Below are 22,200 nucleotides of genomic sequence, written 5' to 3'. Positions count from 1 at the left end.
GTTTTGCGCACATTAAATGGCTCGGAAATATATACATACTACAATAAATATGGCATTTTACCTTGAAAAAGACCTGAAGTTTGCCTGTGGAAGTGGGCGTTGGAAGAGAGTTGCAGTTTGTGAGGTACTGAAGTGGAGGAAGGAGGGTTACCCGAAATCACAGGGAAGGTGACACCAGGTGAGGATGGGTGTGGCCCCTGTCCCACACGGTGAACGGAGGTGCTGGTGGGTGATTGAGGTGTGTGTAGTTGTGTATGTTGTGTATTTCTATGCCACTCAGTGCAGCTGGGTGCAGTTTTCTGTGATCACTTAGCGTTTCTTGCAGACAAAATCACACATAAGCAAATGTGAAATCCATTTTATGCTCAGATTGTCCCCATAATATGCACATCAATCACATTGAAACAGATTCACGTTTTCAAAATAAGCTTTCTAGCGGAACTGGCTGCAGTTTATTTTATTGGAATTGAGTCCCTTTTCCTTTCTTTCTTTTCACCGTTATTGATTTCTTAATTTATATTTGTTAAGCCCATATCAGATTGATTTTTCATGCCCAGAGCACCTCCAGAGGCGAGAACGCAGCCTGAGATTTTAATTTTGCTAGTGGTAATCCACGAGGTACTTTTCCTCCTTGGTGAGTGACTCTCAGTCAGTCTCTGTCTCTGTCTCTCTCTCTCCCTGCCCCCTCTCTCCACACACACCCCTTTACCACATGCCAGGCACAGTGCTGGAGATACAGAAACTGGTATCATTCTTGTCCTCAGGAGCTCAGAGTCTCATTGAAAAATTTTCAAGGCGCAGATTTAAACGTCTTGGTTGTGGATCTCCGTAGGGAGCAGATGAACCAACTTCATGTGTTTCTTAGTTTGTGAACACAGGAGCACACATACCTCCCCACCCCATCTCTTACTTCCTGTGAATGTAAAGATGGGGTAAAGAGCTTGCCTGGAGGAAACACAAAGACATCATTGATTTACATAGTGAAAAGATGTGAATTTGAAAAGAGGTTGAAGAGGTCCTAAGAGACCTTGTAGTTCACCCCCCGTCCCCCACCCGATTTCTTGATAAACCCTAGTGGTCAGGTGTTGGAGAAGTCTCAGAGTAATGTAAATGGTATGATCCCATTTTTGTTAATCCCCCCTCCTCACTCATGTATGTGTGTACTGCTTGTGTAAGCATACGTGATGTGGAAACATCTCCCATATTGTGAATATTAGTTACCTCAGGGGACAAGGGAAAGCTGATTAACTTCCTCTTTATACATCCTTTATTATTTGGCTTGTTTTAAGAAGCATGTTTTACTTTTTTAATTAAAAAATCTAATAAAGTAGAAAATGAATAAATAATAATGATAAAAAATACCCTCAGGGCACTTTTGTTTCAATCTTCCCAGTACCCTGGGTAGTTAAAACTGAACGTGATGTTTCAGGGGTGGGCTGCCCAGCAGGACTCTGAACTTGCCACAGCCTGAGATGATGTTACCTTTTCTGCAGCGACACTGTGTTGCTGTGGGGGCAGTTTGTGTGTATAGACCATTAACACCTCAGCGTCATTCTTGCCTCTCTACTACTGTGGGCACACTCTGCCTTTGATAATCATTTTGGACCCAGGTCCAGTCCTTTACATTCTCCCTGTTAGATTTCATCTTGTTATTGCGGAAATCAGTGTTCAGCATAGGTTAAGAACTGGCCTTGGATTCAGGCTGCCTGGTTCCAGATCCTGACTACCGCTAACTAGCATGAAAACTTCAGACAGGCGGTGCGTCATCCCGAGCCTCCGTTTTCTCCTCCGGCAGTAACCATGGATTTGTGAGGTGTCACGGAGACACCGTATGCTAGGACACTCACTAGGCCAGGTGCCTGGTGGCGTGGTGAGAACCTGGTGAATGTTAGCTGTTACTGTTAGTGCGTCAGCCTCGGCTGGTCTCTCCCATCCATCATAATGAGATGGTTTTGGATTAACCATCTTTGCACATCCCTCCTGACCCCAGACCATAAATCAGTCTTTCTTCTAAACGATCCTCCTGAGATCCCCAATTAATCTCTGTCTCATTCCACAGGTCCCTTCACCGACGTTGTCACCACCAACCTAAAGCTTGGCAACCCGACAGACCGAAATGTGTGTTTTAAAGTGAAGACCACGGCACCACGTAGGTACTGCGTGAGGCCCAACAGTGGGATCATTGATGCAGGGGCCTCTATTAATGTATCTGGTAAGTTCTGAGAATGAAGGCCAACAGGGTGGGCTAAAAAGGCCCCCTAGAAGTAGTGGGATCTCTTAAAGCTTGTGTGTGCAGTATAGCAAAATAATATGGTCGTTTTCTCCCCCACAAGCCCCCACCCTCTGATTAAAAAGCTCTGTGGGTCCCACTCACCTGTTGTTCTTCCATAATTAAAGTCTCTTTAGCTGAATGCTTACAGCCTTCGTGCCTCAATAGTTAGAGCAAAATTAAAGTGGTAACTTCAGACTTTGCTTCAGAATGAGTTTGGTTTTCGCTCCCTTGAAATTAAATCTGCCCTTTGGCAGTAAATAAAAAAGGGCTAAACAAACTTAATTTTACTTTGTGGGAGAAAGCTAAATGGAGTTATTTTCTTATTTAAGCTAAATGATTTCTGACATTAAGCTCATGTCATTTCCAGTGATTGGTAACTGCACTTTACTGATTGTGAAAGGGTAAGGGAGATGAAGGCTGAGGAAATTGGAATATACTCAAGGGGGCAAGTTCTGTGCATGTCTGATGGGTTTTTTCCCCTCCTGTCTGAGAGGGCATATATTTTCCAAAGTCCAAATTTTGAAAAGATGCTGGTAGAGTACCCAAATTGAGAATTGGATTTCAGAATTAAGGAGATGTAAGTGATGGGTTTGAGTTTAAATGTATTTTTAGAAATGGAATAAACTTTTAGCTCATTAGAACTTCTGGATCCAACAGTGCTTTTTGTATTTGTGGAGGAGCTGTGGGGGAGTGTGTGTTAATCCTTTAAGTATCAGGAGACTGTCACAGAAGGTTCGGCATCATTAGAAACTACTACTCATTTGAAATGGGTACCTGGCTGGCTTTTTTCATGACAGATTTTGATTGTGATACATTGGGCTATTCATTTGACACCTAAAAGAAAATGACTCACCTCTTGGGAAAGATATAAGGTGTTTCATTATCTGATCATTTCTGCAAACTCTTGTTCCCTACATCCATTGGTCTCTCTCATTATGGTGCGCTCACACCAGCTGTCCCCTTGTGTGTTTGTCCCTGAGGCTGCAAGACCTGATTTGGACTCTTGCATCGGGTTATTATCCAGGAGAAATCAGGAGGGTGGCAGCCAGCATTTACTGAGGGTCTCCTCTGTGCTGGGCCTGCATACATGTCATCATGTAATTTCTGTTATCTGCCCTGTGCAGAATGCACTGTTACCCCCATTGTACTAAGAAGGGGGCCAGTGACAGAGCGAAGGTGTGGACCATCCTGTTTGACTCTGATGCCCAGACGCTCTGAACTACAGCATGCTGGTAAAGGAAGGGGCCCAGGGTGTTGGCATTTCGGTGTTCCTTGGATCCAGAGGGTTTCAGTTTTTCCATTGAAATCAAGGGCAGCTGGTATCTTTAATTCCCTTTTTAAGTTGACTTCTTCTTTACCTCTTGATTTCCTTGCCCATGTCAAATTTGAGTAAGGTTGTCAGTAGATGAGACTTAAATGTTTTCACGGTAGACATGGGGCAGCAACATCGTTTTCTGAATAGTCTCAACGGGCAGTTGTACAGTGTAGGTGTGCTTTCCAATACGAAGTATAAACGTGTGTGAGTATATGTGTATCTCTTTCAGAAAGATTCACCCCTCCCCCATCAGAGGAGTGTTTTTTAAAGTAATAACGAACCCTGGGCATTTGTTTTGATTTATGTCTGCCTCCTTAAGGAAGACCAAGATTTTGTGGTTGTGGCCTTCCTTTTGCAGATAAGAAGGTAAGGTTCAGAGAGTGGGCGTGAATACCTACAGGCACATGGGTGATTAGTGGCCGAGCTAGTATTTGAAGCCAGGTGTCTGTCCTGATCTAGTGGCTCTTTGGTGACACTGAACTGCCTCAACAGTGTTAGGGGATGGCCCCACTTACAAATGAATGTAAAGCAAAATACCTTGGCTCTCAAAATGTCATGTACTTGGGGGAAAAAGCCACTGAATAACAAAATGTCCATGGGTCTGCAGACCTTCCTCCTAATGAGACAAGATTATGTTTACACATGAGAAAGGCCTCCTTTGTTTTTATTTGGTGTGTATCGGTCTCAGTGCTTGGGGTGCACCTGGGTAAAGCCAGATTTTGTTGCATTTTCGGGACAGCCTCATCAGTCGGCAGAGGAGACCAGCCTCCACTTGCTGTAGTTTTCCGTGCTGAGGGGCCGCCGTATCATTTATTAGACGTTCATGTCTTGGGGTGAAAGCACTGCACTTTTCCAAGGGTCTTGTTAAAATGCAGCCACGTGATGGCATCTGGGTGAGGACGTGGGGTTCCCGGGTTCCTGCGGGTGAGAGAGACTGTCCTCAGGAGAAGGAGGCGCCCGGCGGCCGGGCAGCGCAGAGGGCTCGGAGGCCGGCCTTCCCTTCCCGCGCGCACGAGCGCGCGGCTGAGCTGGGCTGAGCTGGGCTGCACCCGCTCTACTCAGAGGGCGTTAGAGCTGGGCTTCGGAGACCTGAACCGGGAAGCCCAACCCTGCTGTTTAGCCTGTCGGCTGACCTGTGCCAATACTCTTAACCACCCTAGGTTCCAGTTTTCTCATTTGTGAGGTGGAGGGAGTGGTATCCGCCTCACAGAGTATTTACCAGTGCTGAAGGATTTTAACGGGAAGCGTGGTACGAGAGTGGGATTGCATTTTTCTTCCACTAGCTTTGACAAAAACTGGCTAGTTTCTGTTGGATCTAGGTGGATCGTACATATTTGAATTGCCTTTTTAGAAATAAATCAATCCTATACATTTTACTAATTTATGAAATTTTTCTAATTTAAGAAGAAATTTTTGTTTTTCTTCTTTCTATAATATGCATTTGTTTTATAGTGAAAAGTCACTAGTAAATTTTCAAATACAGTCTATGAAAAGGAGGTCATCAAATCAACTGAAAATACTACCGGCATTGCCCTGCCTACCACACAGAATGTCACAGCATACCTGAAAAGGACATGACTAGTACATTATTTTTTTCCCATCTCTGAAAACCCTTGGGATGTGCTAGCTGACAGGAAAGGTTATAAATCATTCTTTGAGAGAGGGGGGCAAGGAGGAGGGGAAAGAGGAGGAGGGGGATGGTATCCACCCATGGAGCTGGCAACACAGACTGAGGTCTGAGGGCACACAGATCAGGGTTTTGATGGGGGATTGAGACTTTCCAGCTGTCAGATGTCTTTCAGACACACCCTGTGAAACTCTTCTCAGCTGTCAGCTTAATCTGATATTCGCAGGACCTTACATTATGCATCGAAAGTCCAGACGCTGACCTGTCATGTCTCTTCTTCAGAAGACGGCACATCACTCATTGGGCCCTTAAAAAAAACACAACAACTCTTGTATAAACTCAGGTGGTAAAGTTACAGTTGGAAACAGGTATAACCTAAACTTCTTGTGTCGGTAGGTGAAAACATGTGGACTTTGCAAAGGAGTGTTTGGGGATCCGGTCACTCGGGTCTCTGACTCCTTTTCTTTGTCCTTTAGATAGGTGCTCCTTGCATCTCCTTCTGACAGCCCCTTCTGGGATCTGTGCCTGTTGGATGAGGCAGGCAGTAGGTGGGAGGGTGCTGGGTGCTTTGTGTTTGCATTAATTGGCCCAGAATGCCATGGTTTTGGCCCCTTGCCCCTTGATACGCACCATCTGCTAGAGACGGTTTTGAATTATTCAAATCTGGACCTCAGCAAAATAGGCACACTTAAATGGAGATTGGAGGAGAGGAGATTGGATTTTCTCCTCTAGAGATTTTAAATGCAAGGAAAATAGAACTTTTTGAATTAATGAATTGTTTGAAGCAGTGGGGGGTCTCTCCATTTGTTCTAGCTTTACAAAATTAAATCTGTTTTCTGAACTGTCTGGTGGGAAAATATTTTTAAGGTAGACAATTTCTGAAAATGTCTGTGGTAAGCTGTTAGTGTTGTGGATTTTTTTGTTTTAATACTGCAGTTTCATAATGAGGGGGTTTTCCATTAATATTCCAAACCATGTTTGCCAGCGGATACAGCAGGTGAAGTGGTAAAATTATGGGCCCATCAAAAATGCTTAGGCTTCCTGTAATATGATATTAAGTTGAATATTTTTATAGCCTTCACTGAATTCTAATTTCACTAAAGTAGCAAGCACGCTTCCATTTGCAGTTCAATTATGCATATTGGTTGCCTTTGTACCAAGGAAATTAGAAATGCAAAATATCTGTTTGGTGGGGGGGGCATTGGAAAGAGTCATTAAAGATACCAATATTTAGGTACAGACACACTTTACTAAGTGTACCCTGGGAATTGAAAATGAATTAAAGACAAACCAACACAAATCTTCTAGTGTCTGAATCTGTGTTTTAAATTAAAATCCAGAGAATTAAGGAGCAGTGTTTATTCCTGACATGTAGCCCTTTTCAGCACTTATTTCAGTCACATTTAAAGCGTAAAGTTCTTCCAATAAAATCCCGAGGACAGAGAATGCATATCAGCAGCTCTTCTTGGATGGAAACATCGGTCAGGTAACGTAATTGGGTAGTACTACAATTGATAATTAATCCTTTTAAGATTTTGCTGACTCAGTTTAAAGGAGGTACTTGCTTGCCCTGGACCAGCCAACCTTGGGTTGCAGCTTTTAGGTGATTAGCGTCCGGAGTATAAGTGCCCTGCCCTTAGAGAAAGAAGTCAGGGATTCATCCGTCAAGTGCTGATAGTGGGAGCTAAATTTGGAGGTTTGGGCATCTTAACAGCCACATTCTTCTTCGATTGATCGTTTGCTTGGGAAGTCTCTGATAAACAGAACCTTTTCCTAAGTGGTTTTCACGAACCAGCTTTATGACTCTCAGATAAGAACAACTCACATTCATACTTAAAAGATGTCTTTAATCTTTTTCACCAGATGAGATTCTGGTTTTTAAAAAAAGGGGGAAAGTGCCAACAGTAATTAAGCTTAATCGTGCTTCTAAAGATTTTTTTGAAGTTTACTGTAGGGACTTCCCTTGGTGGCGCAGTGGTTGGGAGCCTGCCTGCCAGTGCGGGGGACCCGGTTTCGAGCCCTGGTCCGGGGGGATCCCACATGCTGCGGAGCCGCTGGGCCCGTGCACCACAGCTACTGAAGCCCGTGTGCCGTAACTACTGAGGCCCACGCACCTGGAGCCCATGCTCCGCGGCAGGGGAGGCCACTGCAGTGGGAGGCCCACGCCCCACAATGGGGGGTACCCCCCGCTCGCCACAACTTGAGGGGGCCCGCGTGCAGCAACGAAGACCCAACACAGCCAAAACTAAATAAGTAAATAAATTTATTAAAAAAAAAGGTTACTGTAATATTGAAGTTTCTTAAGGAGAATCCTAGGTTTCACTTTTTATGAGTGTAATACAATTTCCTTAGTTTTTACATTTTTCAAAGATCATGATCAAGAGGACTTTATCCAAGTACATTCAGTACACCTCACTTAGCTGAAGTACATTCAGTACAGCTCACTACAGCGTGGCCGAGGAGCAGCCAAAAGTAATGTTCCTTTCACTGGTTACAGCACCTTTTGCACATTCTACGCTTAGGCTCCCTAGTCTTGACTGTCCTGTTTATACTCTTACCTTAGACTCTCTGTTAACCCTGTTCTGATGTCCAGCCCATCACAGGCCAGAGTGAAGGGCAAGGGCTGCGAGCGGTGGCCACAGTGAAGGCCTGGACAGGAACACCGCAGAGAACAAGTACGGGAAGGTAACAGCAGGGATCTGGGATTGCCCGAACCTCAGGGCACACCGTTCTCCCTGTGCAGTGGGTCAGTCCCGAGAGACCTTGCTTGTGGGTCATATTAAGGTGGCATGTAATGGATGTTGATAATCAGAACACGAGAGTACTCAGGAAAGGCTGTGTGGTATTCCAGTATGAAGTGTTAGTGGAGATAGGAAAGTGTGTTGGAGCTTTGAAAAAAGATGTGCATTTTAAAAGATATTTATAAAAAAGAGTGAGTCAGCCGTGTTCTGTGGCCAGTGATTGTATATTGCACACCTCATTTTCCAGTGATACTGGGGTACATTTGCACTGTAAACTCTGCACAGATAAATCAGTAAGACTCTGAGGGATTTGTTATCTAAGATGGGCTGTACTGAACTGGAAACTCCTGTAGAGAGCACAAAGACAATTCAGTGTCAACCAATTTATAAATAGATAAAATTAATTATTTACTCTCTAGACTCTTAGTTCCATCCATGGGTCCCTGAATAGACAGAAGTCCAGGAAAGTAGTCATGTTTCCAACATTTTGAGCATCCTGAAGGAAGTAGTAAATTTACTCACGATAAGGGCACCCAGTCTCACTAAAATGTCCGCTTTGCTTTAGGCTAGAACTCTGTCCCCTCATTGTGGAATACTGGTTATCATAAGCTGATGACAGAGTGCTGGTGTGTCTCTGATTAGTTTCAAAAAAGTGGAGCAGTGACTTCATTATGACATTGTAAATGCAGTTTAGTAGAGAACAGTCTTTTGACAGAGGCATGAAAGCAAAGCCAGAGAATGCGAGAGCACAGTGGTGATGAGAGGATTGGAAACCACTGTCTTAAACCACGAGATGAAGAGTGAGTGGCTCTGGGAAGTGGGGCAGAAGAGAAGACAGCGGGTTGAGGATTAAAGAGGGTTTCCTCTCTCTGTGCTGCCCAGGGAGATTTCTGGGGGGAGCATGATTCCAGAGGGCTTTGAATGTTGGAAGGGAAGAGGGGGCATACTCCTCAACCAGTGGAAAGCTGCAGATTAGTTCCCAGAATGTGAGGTAGCAAAGCATGAAGTCCTGGTCTCAGCTTAATTGGGTAGAAAAGGCGAACATGTGGGGAGAACTCTGTATCAGTAGTGTCCGCTGATAGAATAAGATCCCCAGTAAGATGAGAGTGTGAAATAGCATTCTAGTAGGAGCTGCGGCGTGAGGAGGTGTCGTGCAGCACGTGTTCTCCAGGTAGGGTACCTGGACCGGCGGCAGCAGCTGGGAACAGGTTAGAAATACGTGTTCTCAGCCCCACCTGTTGAATCAGAAACTGGAGGTGGGACCCTGCCACCTGTGTTTTGACAAGCACTCCAGGTGGGTCTGATGCACGCTGAAGCTGGAGACCCCCTCATGACAGAGTCAGACTAGTGGCAGGTTCAGAGTCAGATGAAGCCCGGGGAGGTGTGACATACTGAGATGTGAGTAGGGCAGGGGGACCGAGAGGGATGTGGCAGCCTCCTAGGCCCAACATGATAAGAGGAGACTTGGGTAACGACAGGAGAATACCTGCGTGCGGGGGTGTGGCCAGAACCATGTGCACACCTGTTGGACCAGCAGGGAAGCCTGTTGTTGGATCATATCAGTAAACTGAGAGAACCAGGCTGTGGACTTAAATTGATTGTTTTTTACTTGGGAAATAGGCTTTTTTTTTTGTAGCAGGTTTTTGGTCCGAGGAATATCGTGATGGTGAGTAGGGTGTTTAGGGGGAGATTAAATTCGTAGCGTTTTAGGGCTCTGCAGGGCAGCTTGTCTGAGAGAGAGGCCGGGAGGAGGCGGGGAGATCTAGCTGGAGAGGCTTAGGTGTTGGGGGGGTGGGGTGAGCTGAGATTGTGGTCATGTGAACAAGGAGAGGGACATTTTAAAGATAAAATTCTGAGATTAAAAAAATAATAAAGCGTGTGTCGAGTTGCTTGTTAGACTTTTATTCATGTGCTCTGTTGCCATTATTATGATGCAGATGAAAATGATCTGTGACCAGGTTCTCATAAGAAGCTTTTATGCTGCATTTAATCAAGTCATCTCTCTGAGGGGGGGGGGTGTGTGTGTGTGTGTGTGTGTGTGTGTGTGTGTGTGTGTGTGTGTTAAGCGGCATATATTCTGCATTTCTTCTGAAGAAAGTCTGATCTTATTGATCCAGTGTTTTATGACCATGAAGCCCCTTTCCTAACAGGATCACGCTTTCGCAGTCTGCAGCATAGCAGACATTGTATGACAAAGCATTAATGCTGGTGAGTGGTGACCTGGTCTCCCGGCCGTCTCCTGGTAACAGGCTTCTTTTTAGTGTAGTATCAGCAATACATTTTAAAAGTAGGATAGATGGTTCATTTAAGAGGATTTTATCATCAGTGTCTCTGGTATTCAAGTGAAATAAGTTAATGGGAAGCTCTTTTATAGCCTGTCATGGAAAAAAGTACATAATTTCTGTCACAATTTGCATGTATGCAGCCGAAAGAACAAACGTTTAACAACATTTATTCTGTCATGTTCTCGTAAAGTTCCAGCTAATAGAGTATAACAAATTGAATTCAACATGAGATGATCGTAGCTGAGAAATACAAACCTTTGGACATGAGTTGGGGGTGTTAGTTCAGCAGGGTGCAGATGCTGAGGTTGGGGGCTGTGTTAGTTCAGCAGGGTGCAGATGCTGAGGCCCAGCGAGGGTTTATGAAATTTCACAAAGCCTGGGTGCCACTTGACATCCTCCCTCTCGCACGCTGATTGGGGAGCCCACAAGAAAGGAGCTGAGCTGAGATTGTGGTCATGTGAACAAGGAGAGGGACATTTTAAAGATAAAATTCTGAGATTAAAAAAATAATAACGCGTGTGTCGAGGTGCTTGTTAGACTTTTATTCATTTGCTCTGTTGCCATTATTATGATGCAGATGAACATGATCTGTGACCTGCTCAGGTTCTCATAAGAAGCTTTTATGCTGCATTTAATCAAGTCATTTCTCTGAGGGGTGTGTGTGTGTGTGTGTGTGTGTGTGTGTGTGTGTGTGTGTGTGTGTGTGTTAAGCGGCATATATTCTGCATTTCTTCTGAAGAAAGTCTGATCTTATTGATCCAGTGTTTTATGACCATGAAGGCCCATGAAGGCAAACGCCTTCTTTTCCACCTACTGCTCTAGGTGGAAGGAGAGTTGCTGCAGAAGTTCACCAGCGGCCACCATTTTCACTCAGCTTAAAGTTTTCACCTTGCCAGTCTCACCAGTGCATCGGGCATCTGCGTTTCTGTTTCATGAGTCCCAGCCTTTGCAGAGGGGTATTTGACCCGCCGCCTCTGCTGTCTCCAGTGCTCCTGTAAGGTGATTTGTTACCACCAGTACCCACTTCTTTGTGTGCTTACATTCTTGTTGAGCCTCGAGGTCTAAATGTCAGTTACATCCTCTTGAGGGTCGTCTAGCTCTGCACTGTGGCGACTTGGCAGGCAGCCTGCTCTAGGCCTGGAGTTGGACTGATGCCACCTTCAAGGTCCGAGGGTGGCAGGGGGTCTCAGACAGCGCCCTTCTCCAGAGGTGGAGCAAGAGGTTGCAGGGTGGTTTGGTTAGCAGAGCACAGGGAACCCCAGTCCCCTCCCTGTAAGGGACACATGCGCGTGCACGTGTGCTTCTGTCTCCACCCGAGGCCTGGGTACATACGGGACTCAAGACTTGGTTTGTGTGAGGTTGCTTTCTGTTTCACACTGCACATTCTCCCACGAAGGGGACCACACAGAGCCACCAGTGCCTTCACTTGAATTATTAACACGAGCATTTTCCTCCTGGAGGGGCCTGCGAGGCAGCTTGATGTAGAATAACGGTGGTCAGACCTTTTGGTCTCGGGGCCCCTTTACACTCTTAGAAATCAAAGACCAAAAGAGCTTTTTTTGATTTGTGGGTTGTATCAATATTTATCGTATTGCAAATTAAACTGAGAAATTTAAAAAGTATTCCTTTAATAACAACTTTAATAAATACAGTTATATGCAAACAGTAACATTTGTAGTGGAAAATAACTTTTCAAAAAAATTATGGCTTTATTCAATATGTTTTGCAAATCTCCTTGATTTCTGGCTAAATAGAAGACAGGCTGGATTCTCTCAATTGCTTTTGCATTTCAGTCTGTTATAATGTGTTGTTTTGGTGAATATATATGAAGTAAAACCACCTTTACCACAGATATGTATTGGAAAAGGAAACGGTATTTTTAATAGCCTTTTCAGATAATTATAGACATTATTCTTTGACACTATACCAAAACTTGACAAGTGACACTTTCTTAAAGTTTAATACAGTGTAGAATCTGACACCCTGTCAGTGAACCGTTTGAACTTTGTTTCACTAAAATGCATTGGTTTCTCTTACACTTGATGGCTTTGGTAATATTATGCTAGCTGAGTTATACAGATCTTCCAGCTGTTGACATCTCATTATACAGTATCAGAAAAGTACATTCGTTACTGTTCCCACTGATCTCATTGGAAAAGTCCTTAAATCTTCAGGAAACTGTGAAGCTCTTGGTGGCAGAAAGAGGTTTTCCAATATTCTAACTTTTGTTTGAATGCCTGGTTTTTGTCACCGGCAACAACTATAAGTTGTTTTCCTTAAAGTGACAGGCTCACTTCATTCATTTTTCAGGAAAATATCTGCTGTATACCCAGGTGTGAATAACCATAGTTTTTCTGTCGGTTGTTCTTTCAAGTACATGGTTCCATGAGAAAGCGTCCAGTTGAGCTCACAACCCAAACAGTTGCACAGGTGCTTTTCCCAAGGCAGCAGAAATGCTTGATGTGTACTTGTCATTTCATTGTACAGAGTGCTAAGATGCATTGTCAGGGGTTGGAATTTAGTAAAGTCTGCACTCAGGCACTAGCAGTTTCACCCACCTTTGCTTTTGTGCCGATCATCACTTCGAATGTCAGTGCAGTGGAAAAAGCATGTAACATGTAACGTCTTGGTATTATGAGCAGTTTTGATCTTATGGACCGCCTGAGGGGTGGGTCTCGGGGTCTGGGAGTAACACTTCGAGAACCTGTGGTGTGGAAGTCGGACTGTGGACACAAAGCCCATGTGGAGCTCTGGTTCCGTCAGTTAATACGCTGTCCATGGGACTCGAGGGAGGCTACCAAGCCCTGTCTTCTCATCTAGAACATAAAGACATGGCCATCTTTATGATTGTTGTGAGAACTGATGGGAGAACTAAGGAAAATATTCCTTCTTTGGTGCCTAGTCCGTACTAGGCCCTAGTAAAAGTTATTTTCCTTTTTTGGGACATTGCGAAGGCACTGGGGATGGGAGTGTGGGGCGAGGTAGAGAGAAAAAGGAAGGGTCAGTTTGCTTTAGAACGTGCCTGCAACCCAAGCCCTTCTTTCTGGCTCACACCCCCTGGAGGAAGGGGGAGAAGAGTGGAAAGGGAACAGCAGGTCTTCCTGGGGCTCTTTATGTGGGGTTGTCTTAGGGTCTCTGGACCCATCCATTCTCTGTGTGTGATCCAGTGTCACTGGAGCTGAAGAGCCAACTTCTCTGAAAATTAACCGTGTCTTCCGATTGCTCTCATCTCCTGGGCATTGGGCTCGTTACAGATAAGACGGAGGGGGGTGTTTGTATTTCTCTTCCTCATCATGGGTGGTTCTGTAAGATACGTGATGGTGGGTCTGCGGTGCGTGCAGGATGTGACCCTGTCGCGAATTGGAGTGTCCATTGTGGCTGAAGGGGTGCTGACTGCACGTGGCTCCTGGTCGAAGTTTTGCTGCTTCCCAGCACAGTGACCTTGAGCAGGTCCTTTCACTTTGTCGAGTCCCTTCACTTTGTTGAGTCCCTTCACGATTCCTTTATGAGCTAGGGCTTAGGGTAGGTGCCCTGCATCTGCTGCAGGGGGTGGTTGATTGTGAGGCTTTAAGCACCTGGGAAGTTCTAAGTGGTGTTCAAGGGCAAGAGAACACTGACGAGTGCCCAGCAGCAGAGGTGCTGGTGGAGAAGGACAGGACCTGCACTGTCAGAGGACAGAGAGCCAGCCCCTCATGGTGGCCACGAGCATTGGCTTTCCAGTCAGACCACCTGCGTTGGAGTGTCCACTCCTCCGCGGTGTGACCTTGGGCAGGTTAGCCAACCTTTCTGCGCTTCAGTTTTTTCATCTGAAAACAGCCATCAAAATAACTTCCACAACATTACCTGCCTTTGAGGTAATGATAAAGCTGAAGTGCAGAGCTGAGCTTCTGGCCCAAGGGAGACGCTCAGTCCCAGGGAGCTCTTATCAAGGTCAGGGCTACAGCGGGCTTTTCCTGGGTATGGAAAAGTTAGTTTTCAGGGAACTTAGTGAGATGTGTGGTTTAGTCAAAGGCTTGTAGCAAAACCTGTATTTGAAAGCAGCTGTCATTTAATGGGGTAGGGTGGTAAGTCCTAGGGCAGCCGGTCAGAACGGGACGACACCTCGCTCAGCGCAGTGGCTGTGCTCAGTCAGGGAGCCCTTATGTGAGACTCCCCTAGGTGCTTAGGGAGAAAAAGGGTGTAAGCTGGTGGTGTCTTCTCCATGCCCTGAGGGTGCTGGTTCTGAAAATTCCCTAACATTCTTGGCAAAATTGCATTTGAAGCATTACTTTGATGACCTTGACGTGGGAAATAGGACAGAGAGAAGCTAAAACAGTTCCTCAGATGTCTTGGATTACTCTGTTTTAGTTCCTGAAGAGATCATTTGCACGTGTCTTCTTGAGCAAAACAGGCACAGGTGATTCTACCTGGTTGACCTGGATGTAAGGCCCGTAGCAGATGTTTGGTCAGGTGTGCCCTAGCGGCAGATCAGTGGGCTGGGAATCAGAAGACCTGGGTCCTGAGCCCCAGTCCTGGCTCTGCCACTACCTGCAGGTGGACCTTGGGGAAGTCCCTTCAGTTTCCTGGACCTCAGGTTTGAGACCTGGTCATCCTGAAGGCCTGGGGCTTCTGAAGGCTCAGACAGAGTCCTGGTAAACTGCTTTACAACCAAACTACAAGTAATTAACGTAACAAATGGCTGCTGGTAACCGAGCTCTGACCCTCCTAATGAAATATTTTCTTTCTCAGTGATGTTACAGCCTTTCGATTATGATCCCAATGAGAAAAGTAAACACAAGTTTATGGTTCAGTCTATGTTTGCTCCAACTGACACTTCTGATATGGAAGCAGTAGTAAGTACTGAATGCTTCTTATTTTTTTCAGTAATTAAGAGAAACGATTAGGTGCAGAATTGTGGGTGCATGCATTTCAAAATGTGTCAGAATTGATTTTAAAGGGGAATGGTGCCTTCAGGGAGGTTTGTGCTTTGACTGCCTTTATGGTTTTTCTAAAACTTTGATTTTAACGTTTCATGTAACTTTTTAGAACACTCTTCTTTTCTGACTTTTATATCTGGTTGCCTTCAGCAGTTCCTTCTTCTGGTGGATTGTGTCTTGAATGGTCTGAGGATTCTCTCCCTTCACCCCCCTCCCATTCCCCCCACAGAAAAGGACAGTTTTCACTATAGAGAACCTTCCTACCACATCTTTCCCATCTTCCAGAACCCAGAGGGATGGGAGAGAGTTGAATACTAAATATCCTTCAACCCTTTAGGCATTTTTTTTTTCATGCTTGGTTCTGGTAAGCATGATTCTGGGTTTTTTGTTGTTGTTGTTGTTTTCCCCAAGTTTCCTTCATTTTTTTTTTCCCCTGCTTAAATACATGTTTAACTCTGTCTCTTAATTTTGGTAAAAATAAGATGACTTCATTTTCATAAAATAAATAATTGATATATTACAGTTGGCCCTTCATTTCTGTGGGTTCTGCATCTGTGGATGTGGGCCAGCGGTCCTAGCATTTTATGTGAGGGACTTGAGATTTTGGTAGCCGTGGGGGCGGGGCCCTGCAATCAATCCCTCGTATTGATTTTTCTAGAAGAAGATTATAATGGTAGTTCTTCCCCAAGGTTTCACTTGAATAAATCAGCAGGCATCCTGGTGCTGTGAGTGTGTATCACAATATACGGATAAACCTTAAAAAAATCCACAGCACCAGTGAGGACAGACTGTGTAGCCCTCACAGTTTGGGAAAGAAGGGCAGGACTGCCGCAAGGTTTTCACTGCTTTGCAGTTCGCCAACTGAAACTAAGAGACTGAAGTCATCCGAGGAATGGCTGCAAATTTGAGTTAGCTGGGATGCACACTGTACCGCTGCTTCTCTTTCACAGTTGTATACTAGGTGCTGTTTTCATGCACAGCCTACCTTCGTGTCCCCGTGCCACCACACAGCTGCTGCTTTTCATCTCGGAAAAGCATAACCGACCACCTTCACGCATGTTTAACTTCTGGGTAGGAAATGAAGGGTAAGCTAGATATTTGGGGGTTTCAGAGAGATCAGGGAGAGTAGGCTTCCTTTAAGATTCCTTCGAAGAGGAATGACTGTTGAGACATTCGCTACTTTTATTTCCTGGAACATGATGTGTCACTTCATGTTACTTTGTGTGACCAAGGAAATGTATGGCAAATGCAGAATGTGGAATATCCAGGAATATAATCTGTTTGGCTTCTGCTGCATGGCTTGGTGAGAAGAGCATGGGCTTGGGTGCCTTGGGTGTGAAGCTGAGTTCTGCCTCTTACTAACATTGTGGCCTTGGGCGATGTTCATTAACTCTCTTGAGGGTTTGGTCACGTGTAAAATGGGGATGAACACCTAGTTCACGTGGCTGTGGTGGGATTAACTGTGCTGTGTGTGTAGAACTTGGCGTAGTGTCTGGCATCTGGCAGCTGTTTTATCTGAGCACTGTTATAGGCCAGGCACTCTATATACAATAAAGGTGAATTTTGCTTCCATGATAACTTTTATAACAGTTAAAAATTTTTTATATGAAATGTACATTGTTGGAAATTTTGGAAATATACAAATGAGCAAAAATAAAACTAAGTGACCTGTAATTTGTTTATACTAAACCCAACCACTGTTAATGAGAGCCTTGTGCTTTTTCTTTACTTTAAAATATTTTTCTTTATATTGTGATATACAGAAAGTTGAAAAAATAGTAGTGCCTACTCATCTAACCTTTACTAAGATGCACCGTTTAACATTTTGCCACGTTTGCTTCGTTGCTGTCATAAACTTCCTTTTTTGCTGAACTACTTGGCTGTAAGACACAGACTTCATGACCCTTCACCACCTGTAACTGCTTCAGACAAGGACAGCCTCGTACATAGCCACAGTCCCATTGTCACAGCTAAGAAGCTTAACATTAATTCAGTAATGTTTGATAGAGAAACCCATACCCATGGTCACCATTTTCCAGTTGTTCCAGAAATGGCCTTTAGGTTTTCTTCTCCTGGAGCACCCTCACCCTTTTTACAGTCCAGGCCAGTTGACTTGCAGAATGTCCCACATTCTGGATTTGTCCAATTATTTCCTCATGATTAAATTCAGGTTAAATGTTTTTGCTTTCTTTTTTTTTTATTTTGGCAAGAATATTCCCTAGGTGGTGTCATGTATGATGCACCATATTAGAAGGCGTGTAATGCCGTGTTGTCCCTCTTTTGGTGACACTAAGTTTGATTACTTGGTTAAGCTGGTGAATGCCAACTCTCCCCAGTGTCAAAGCACATTTTCCCCTTGTGGTTAATAGGTAATCTGTGACACTCAGGGTGATCAGATACTTGGAGACCACATGAACATCCTGCTTGCCGGCGAGCAGTCTTTCACTTGGTGATTTTTGGCACCCAGAGATGATCCTTGCCTGATGTTCTTTTGACACACGCACGCAGGCACACGTACACTGTGTGTGTGCGCGCGCGCGTGCAGAGGAACAGACTTAAGATATTGCTTGTAGTTTCTTCACTTAACATCCTGCGAATTTCCCCCATGCAATTAAACACTCCTCAGTATCCCTTGAATGGCATGCTATTCCATTGACTGTACCTGCCATGGTTTATTTGGTGGTTCCCTATTGTTCAACACAAAGATTATTTCCCATTTTTGGCTCTTGGTACTGTGTTGCTCTCGCTGCCTCCTGCATGGTTCTGGGGTGAGGGTGGGGGAGTTCGTTCCTTTTTCTGTATTGCAGCCTTCCTGCTATGCTGGTCTGTAATGATCAGAACACCTGGGATTCCTGTCCTCCACTGCCAAGAGGAGGAGGAGTAAGCCAGAAGTGCATCGTCCCAGGACATGGATTTAGTCAGGGAGATATTACTACCAGCACACTGAGGCAGTGGGGGGCAGCCCAGACAGTGGCGATCACAGGGAGTGGCCTGCCAGTTCTTGTGCCCTGTTGGTAGTTGGCAGTGTTCTAAAACCACTCCCAGATAGCACATGCTACTCTCTCTTAAGAAGGACGTGCCCTGTGAAGTAAGTTGTGTTTTCTTAAGGAGAGCCCAGATGTCCTTAGGCCATCCAGTTGTAGTTTAGAAGATTCCTCTTGGGTCAGCGGTGGTCTTCTCTGTCCCGTGTGCTTCCCGCAGACTGGCGACAGGAGGAGCGCTGGTGGGCTCTGAGGGGTCCGGCAGCAAGACTGGGGTCTGTGAAGAAGAGTATATATTCAGGAGAGCTAGTGTGTTTAATCTTGTCATGTTAAAAGTATTGAAATCTCAGCAGACTTAAGTTCTTTATTTGATATACATCAGGCCTTTCTCATTAAGAGTATTTTTCTGAAATTGTCAGTTATAGGAAGAAAATTATTCTTCCAGCAGCTTTATAATATCCTGATTATTAAATTTAAATTGTTTTAGTGGAAGGAGGCAAAACCGGAAGACCTTATGGATTCAAAACTTAGATGTGTGTTTGAATTGCCAGCAGAAAATGATAAACCAGTAAGTATGTTTCTAGTTAACAGTAATTGATGTTGCAAGCTGATGCTTATTTGCATACCGTCTCCCGCAAAACCAAGATTTAAGTTGGCAAATTATTTTCCTTCTTCTGATGTATGAAGAAAAAAATAAGCTGAAGTTAACAAGTAAGTGGGCCTTCATGAAATCTGCCTTTGAGAGACTTGCAGAAAGACAGCTAATTGAAACATTTTTTCCCTTTGAAAAGTGCAACCTGTTGGCTGTTGAAATGTCATAAATTCCAAAGAGCTTCTGTGACTTGGCAAAGTTATAGGTTGCTATTTAACGGTGGGTAAGACCAAAACGGAATAATTTGCCGCTTATCGTGGTGCTTGGTGGACAGGTGGTGGTGAGCTCTAAGGTTCTGTTGTTCTACAGAGTGCCGCCTGTAGGCTTCCCCGTCTACACTTTCCCTCAGCACCACCTCTCTACCCCTTGAACCCCACCCACCTCTTCAGTCAAAATATGCTTTTAGATTAGGATTTCTCAACCTCAGCACTATTAACACTTGGGCTGGATAATTCTTTGCCCTGGGGGCAGTCCTGTGCCTTGTAGGTTGTGTAGCGGTATCCTTGACCTCTGCCCACTAGATACCAGTAGCACCCCCTAGTTGTGACAACCAAAAATGTCTCCGGATATTGCCAAATGTGCCCTTGCTGGGGCAGAATGATTCCCTGTTGAGAATCACCCCCTTTGCTTTTCGAGCGGGTGAGGGCAAGGAGCGACTTCCTCCAAGCTGTCAGCTCTCTCTTCTCTGTGTGAAACCCAAGGGATAAGCCTGTCGTGGCCCTGGCTTGTGAACAGTTGGAGAGAGAAGATTGTATCAGTAATGCTAATGTGGACCTCCCTTCAACCTAGTCAAAAAACTTATAATAAATTGTATTAAAAACACAGTTTAAAACACATGTAGAACATTCAGCCACCCTGGCTGTTAACAGCTGGAGGTGGGAGATAGAAATGCTCACCTCCTCAACATTGTCCATAGCCGTCTCCAGGAATGCTGATGCTTCGTGTCGAAACCACGTAGCATTTTTTTTCTGCTCAGTAATTGACCACTATCGTTATCCTGTTGGTTTGAATGGCACTGGTCTTTTTTTCTTTTTTTCCTTCCCATTCCCATTCCAGTCCTGGGAAGGTCAGTTGTGGACGCTGTGAGATCTGTGTTCTGGCCCTAGCTCTGTGCTAGGTGATTAGCTCTGTAAGCTGGGGCCTTGCCTTTCAGGGCCTCACTCTTCTCACTTGGGAGAGACGAAGGGTAGAGCTCCTAGTTTTCAGTTTGCTGCATGGAACCCCCAGGGCAACGATCCCCAGTTATTTTATTTTCCCGACACACCTGAGTGCTTCCATGCCCTCTCCCCACTTACTGATTCATCCCCCGCCGGTCTCCAGAGTGTGTCACAGCACAGTCTTGGCCGAGGAAATGGAGGAATGTGGTGCTTCCCCAGACTGAAATATTGTAGACACTGAGTTTACTGCACCTTCCTTCCATCTTCATGAAATAAATCGCCCTCTGTGTTACGTCCCCTCTGGCCGCCTTCCGAGACCCCCACTCAGCCAGCCCTGGGGGTGTTCAGACCTTCGTGGTGACAGTAATTTGTGGATGGTAATTCCTGAGCTTGCAGTTACAGTGTGCTAATTTCTGCATGGCAGGACTTTGATAGTGCAGTATGCACGGCCCCTCCTCTCTTTCTTTGACGTGTTAGTCTCAGCCGAACTTCATCATTTGCCCTTATCCATGATTTCTGGAGCGCAGTTGCTTTAGATTATTAAGATACTAGATAAAGTAATCCATATTAAAAGTAAATGTGACATTTTACAGTGTGGATGAAACGCTACCACGTGTGGTGTTTGCTGAGAACTACTTTTTACTTTGCATTAAAAAGTCCATTACTACATAGTTGGTGACACTTGGGCTTTCATTTATTTCTGAACAGCATGATGTAGAAATAAATAAAATTATATCCACAACTGCATCAAAGACAGAAACACCAACAGTGTCTAAAGCTCTGAGTTCTTCTTTGGATGACACTGAAGTTAAGAAGGTGATGGAAGAATGTAAGCGGCTGCAGAGTGAAGTTCAGAGGCTGCGGGAAGAGAACAAGCAGTTCAAGGTAACAGCGTTTCATTTTCTGATCATCTGCAGGGAACAGGGGCTTTTTCGCCGTGATCTTGGGTGGGGAGGTTGATGGACCCCAGCATCTGTAGAGTTGTCTTATATTCGCACAATATAAACCCTTGTCACCTCGTATAAAAGCAACAAACAAACAATCCATTAGCGTAAACTGAAATTCAGTTCTGAGACTAAAAATGAAACAGCAATGGCTGTCTTGAATTCACGTGTTCAAACCCCACTCCATCCCCACTGGATGAGAATCTTTTTTAAGTGGGTAAATACTGACCTGTATTCTGTTTTAACACAGCATAATTCTGTTTCATGAGGATCCTAAATAGGTCTAGGCAGTAGGGTCTCATCCTGCTGTTAATGCGGTGAGGAGACTGGAGGTGGGAAGCTGTCGCCGTACATGGGTGGAAATTACAGGGAACCAGAGTCTCCAGCTTGTGGCCATTGACCCGGCGGTTGGCATTGGAGGGAAGCAGGTGCATTTCGCTTGGTCTTGGAGGCCTGCAGTGTTGTGGAAATGACCAGCCAAACTTGGGCTCGCTGTGAATCTTTTTTAGTCACGGCGGCTCCCAGGCCTCTGTTCGCAAAACCCTTTTAAGGCCCCCTCCAGTGTTAAAAGTATGTCTGTTTCATACGCAGTATTAAAGAGAGCATTTCTGAACGTCTGATCATAGGGTCTTTCGTTGCAGCTTAAATCTCGAGGCCGATCTGTTCTCTGCATCGTGATCATGTCCCCCAACCACATGATAGGCTTTTTTCACTGCGTAGCGCCAGGTGCACGTCATAAATTCGTGGCAGTTGACTTTCCTTCTCTTATTCTAGCAAGGTAGTAGATACAGGAGGGCTGACAGAGTTTGGGAAATGGCATCATCTTCTTTCTTGGCAGTAATCTTGATTTGACTTCCTTTAGTAAGGAGTAAATTATGAAGCTGACACGCTACCTTTTGGCTAAAAATCTAAGATACGCCTAGAGGTTCTCCTTGAATGTATTGCTCTTCAGAAACAGACTTCTGTGCCATTTAAAGTGATAAATAGGTAGAAATAGCTTCTGTATAAACCCAATAAAATAAATGCTGTATTGCTGTGCCCATTTTTTTTTAAAGTTAATCGAATAGCACCAGTCATTTATCACTGCGCAGTCGTATTGGCCGTGCCCCGTGAGCAGAGCGTCTTTTAAAATATTATCGGGCGAATCTTGACATTAGAAGATTCTTTATCTTGCCAAACACTGATTTCTTGTTTTGTGTTGTTTCCTCCTGTCACTTGGCCAGCACATTTCCTAAGGCCCTACCTTGTACCCCGCTCTGTGGATACAGACACGGGCAGTCCCTGCCCTTAAGATAAGCTCCCTTGTTAAC

At 44.8% G+C, this 22,200-nt stretch overlaps 1 protein-coding gene across 1 annotated transcript in view; it reads left to right on the top strand.

Moving 5' to 3' along the window:
• The window catches only part of VAPB (VAMP associated protein B and C), a 51,472-nt gene that overhangs the window by 21,005 nt on the left and 8,267 nt on the right, over positions 1-22,200 (top strand). Inside the window, exons 2-5 of the mRNA XM_060033361.1 lie at positions 2,060-2,212; positions 14,969-15,072; positions 18,625-18,705; positions 20,655-20,831. Coding sequence (XP_059889344.1) covers positions 2,060-2,212; positions 14,969-15,072; positions 18,625-18,705; positions 20,655-20,831 — 515 coding nt within the window. The remainder of the gene's footprint in view (positions 1-2,059; positions 2,213-14,968; positions 15,073-18,624; positions 18,706-20,654; positions 20,832-22,200) is intronic.

The sequence above is a fragment of the Delphinus delphis genome, chromosome 15, assembly GCF_949987515.2.
Source record: "Delphinus delphis chromosome 15, mDelDel1.2, whole genome shotgun sequence".
Taxonomy (NCBI): domain Eukaryota; kingdom Metazoa; phylum Chordata; class Mammalia; order Artiodactyla; family Delphinidae; genus Delphinus; species Delphinus delphis.
Note: the sequence above shows the minus strand (reverse complement) of the source record. Positions and strands in the feature narration are given on the sequence as shown.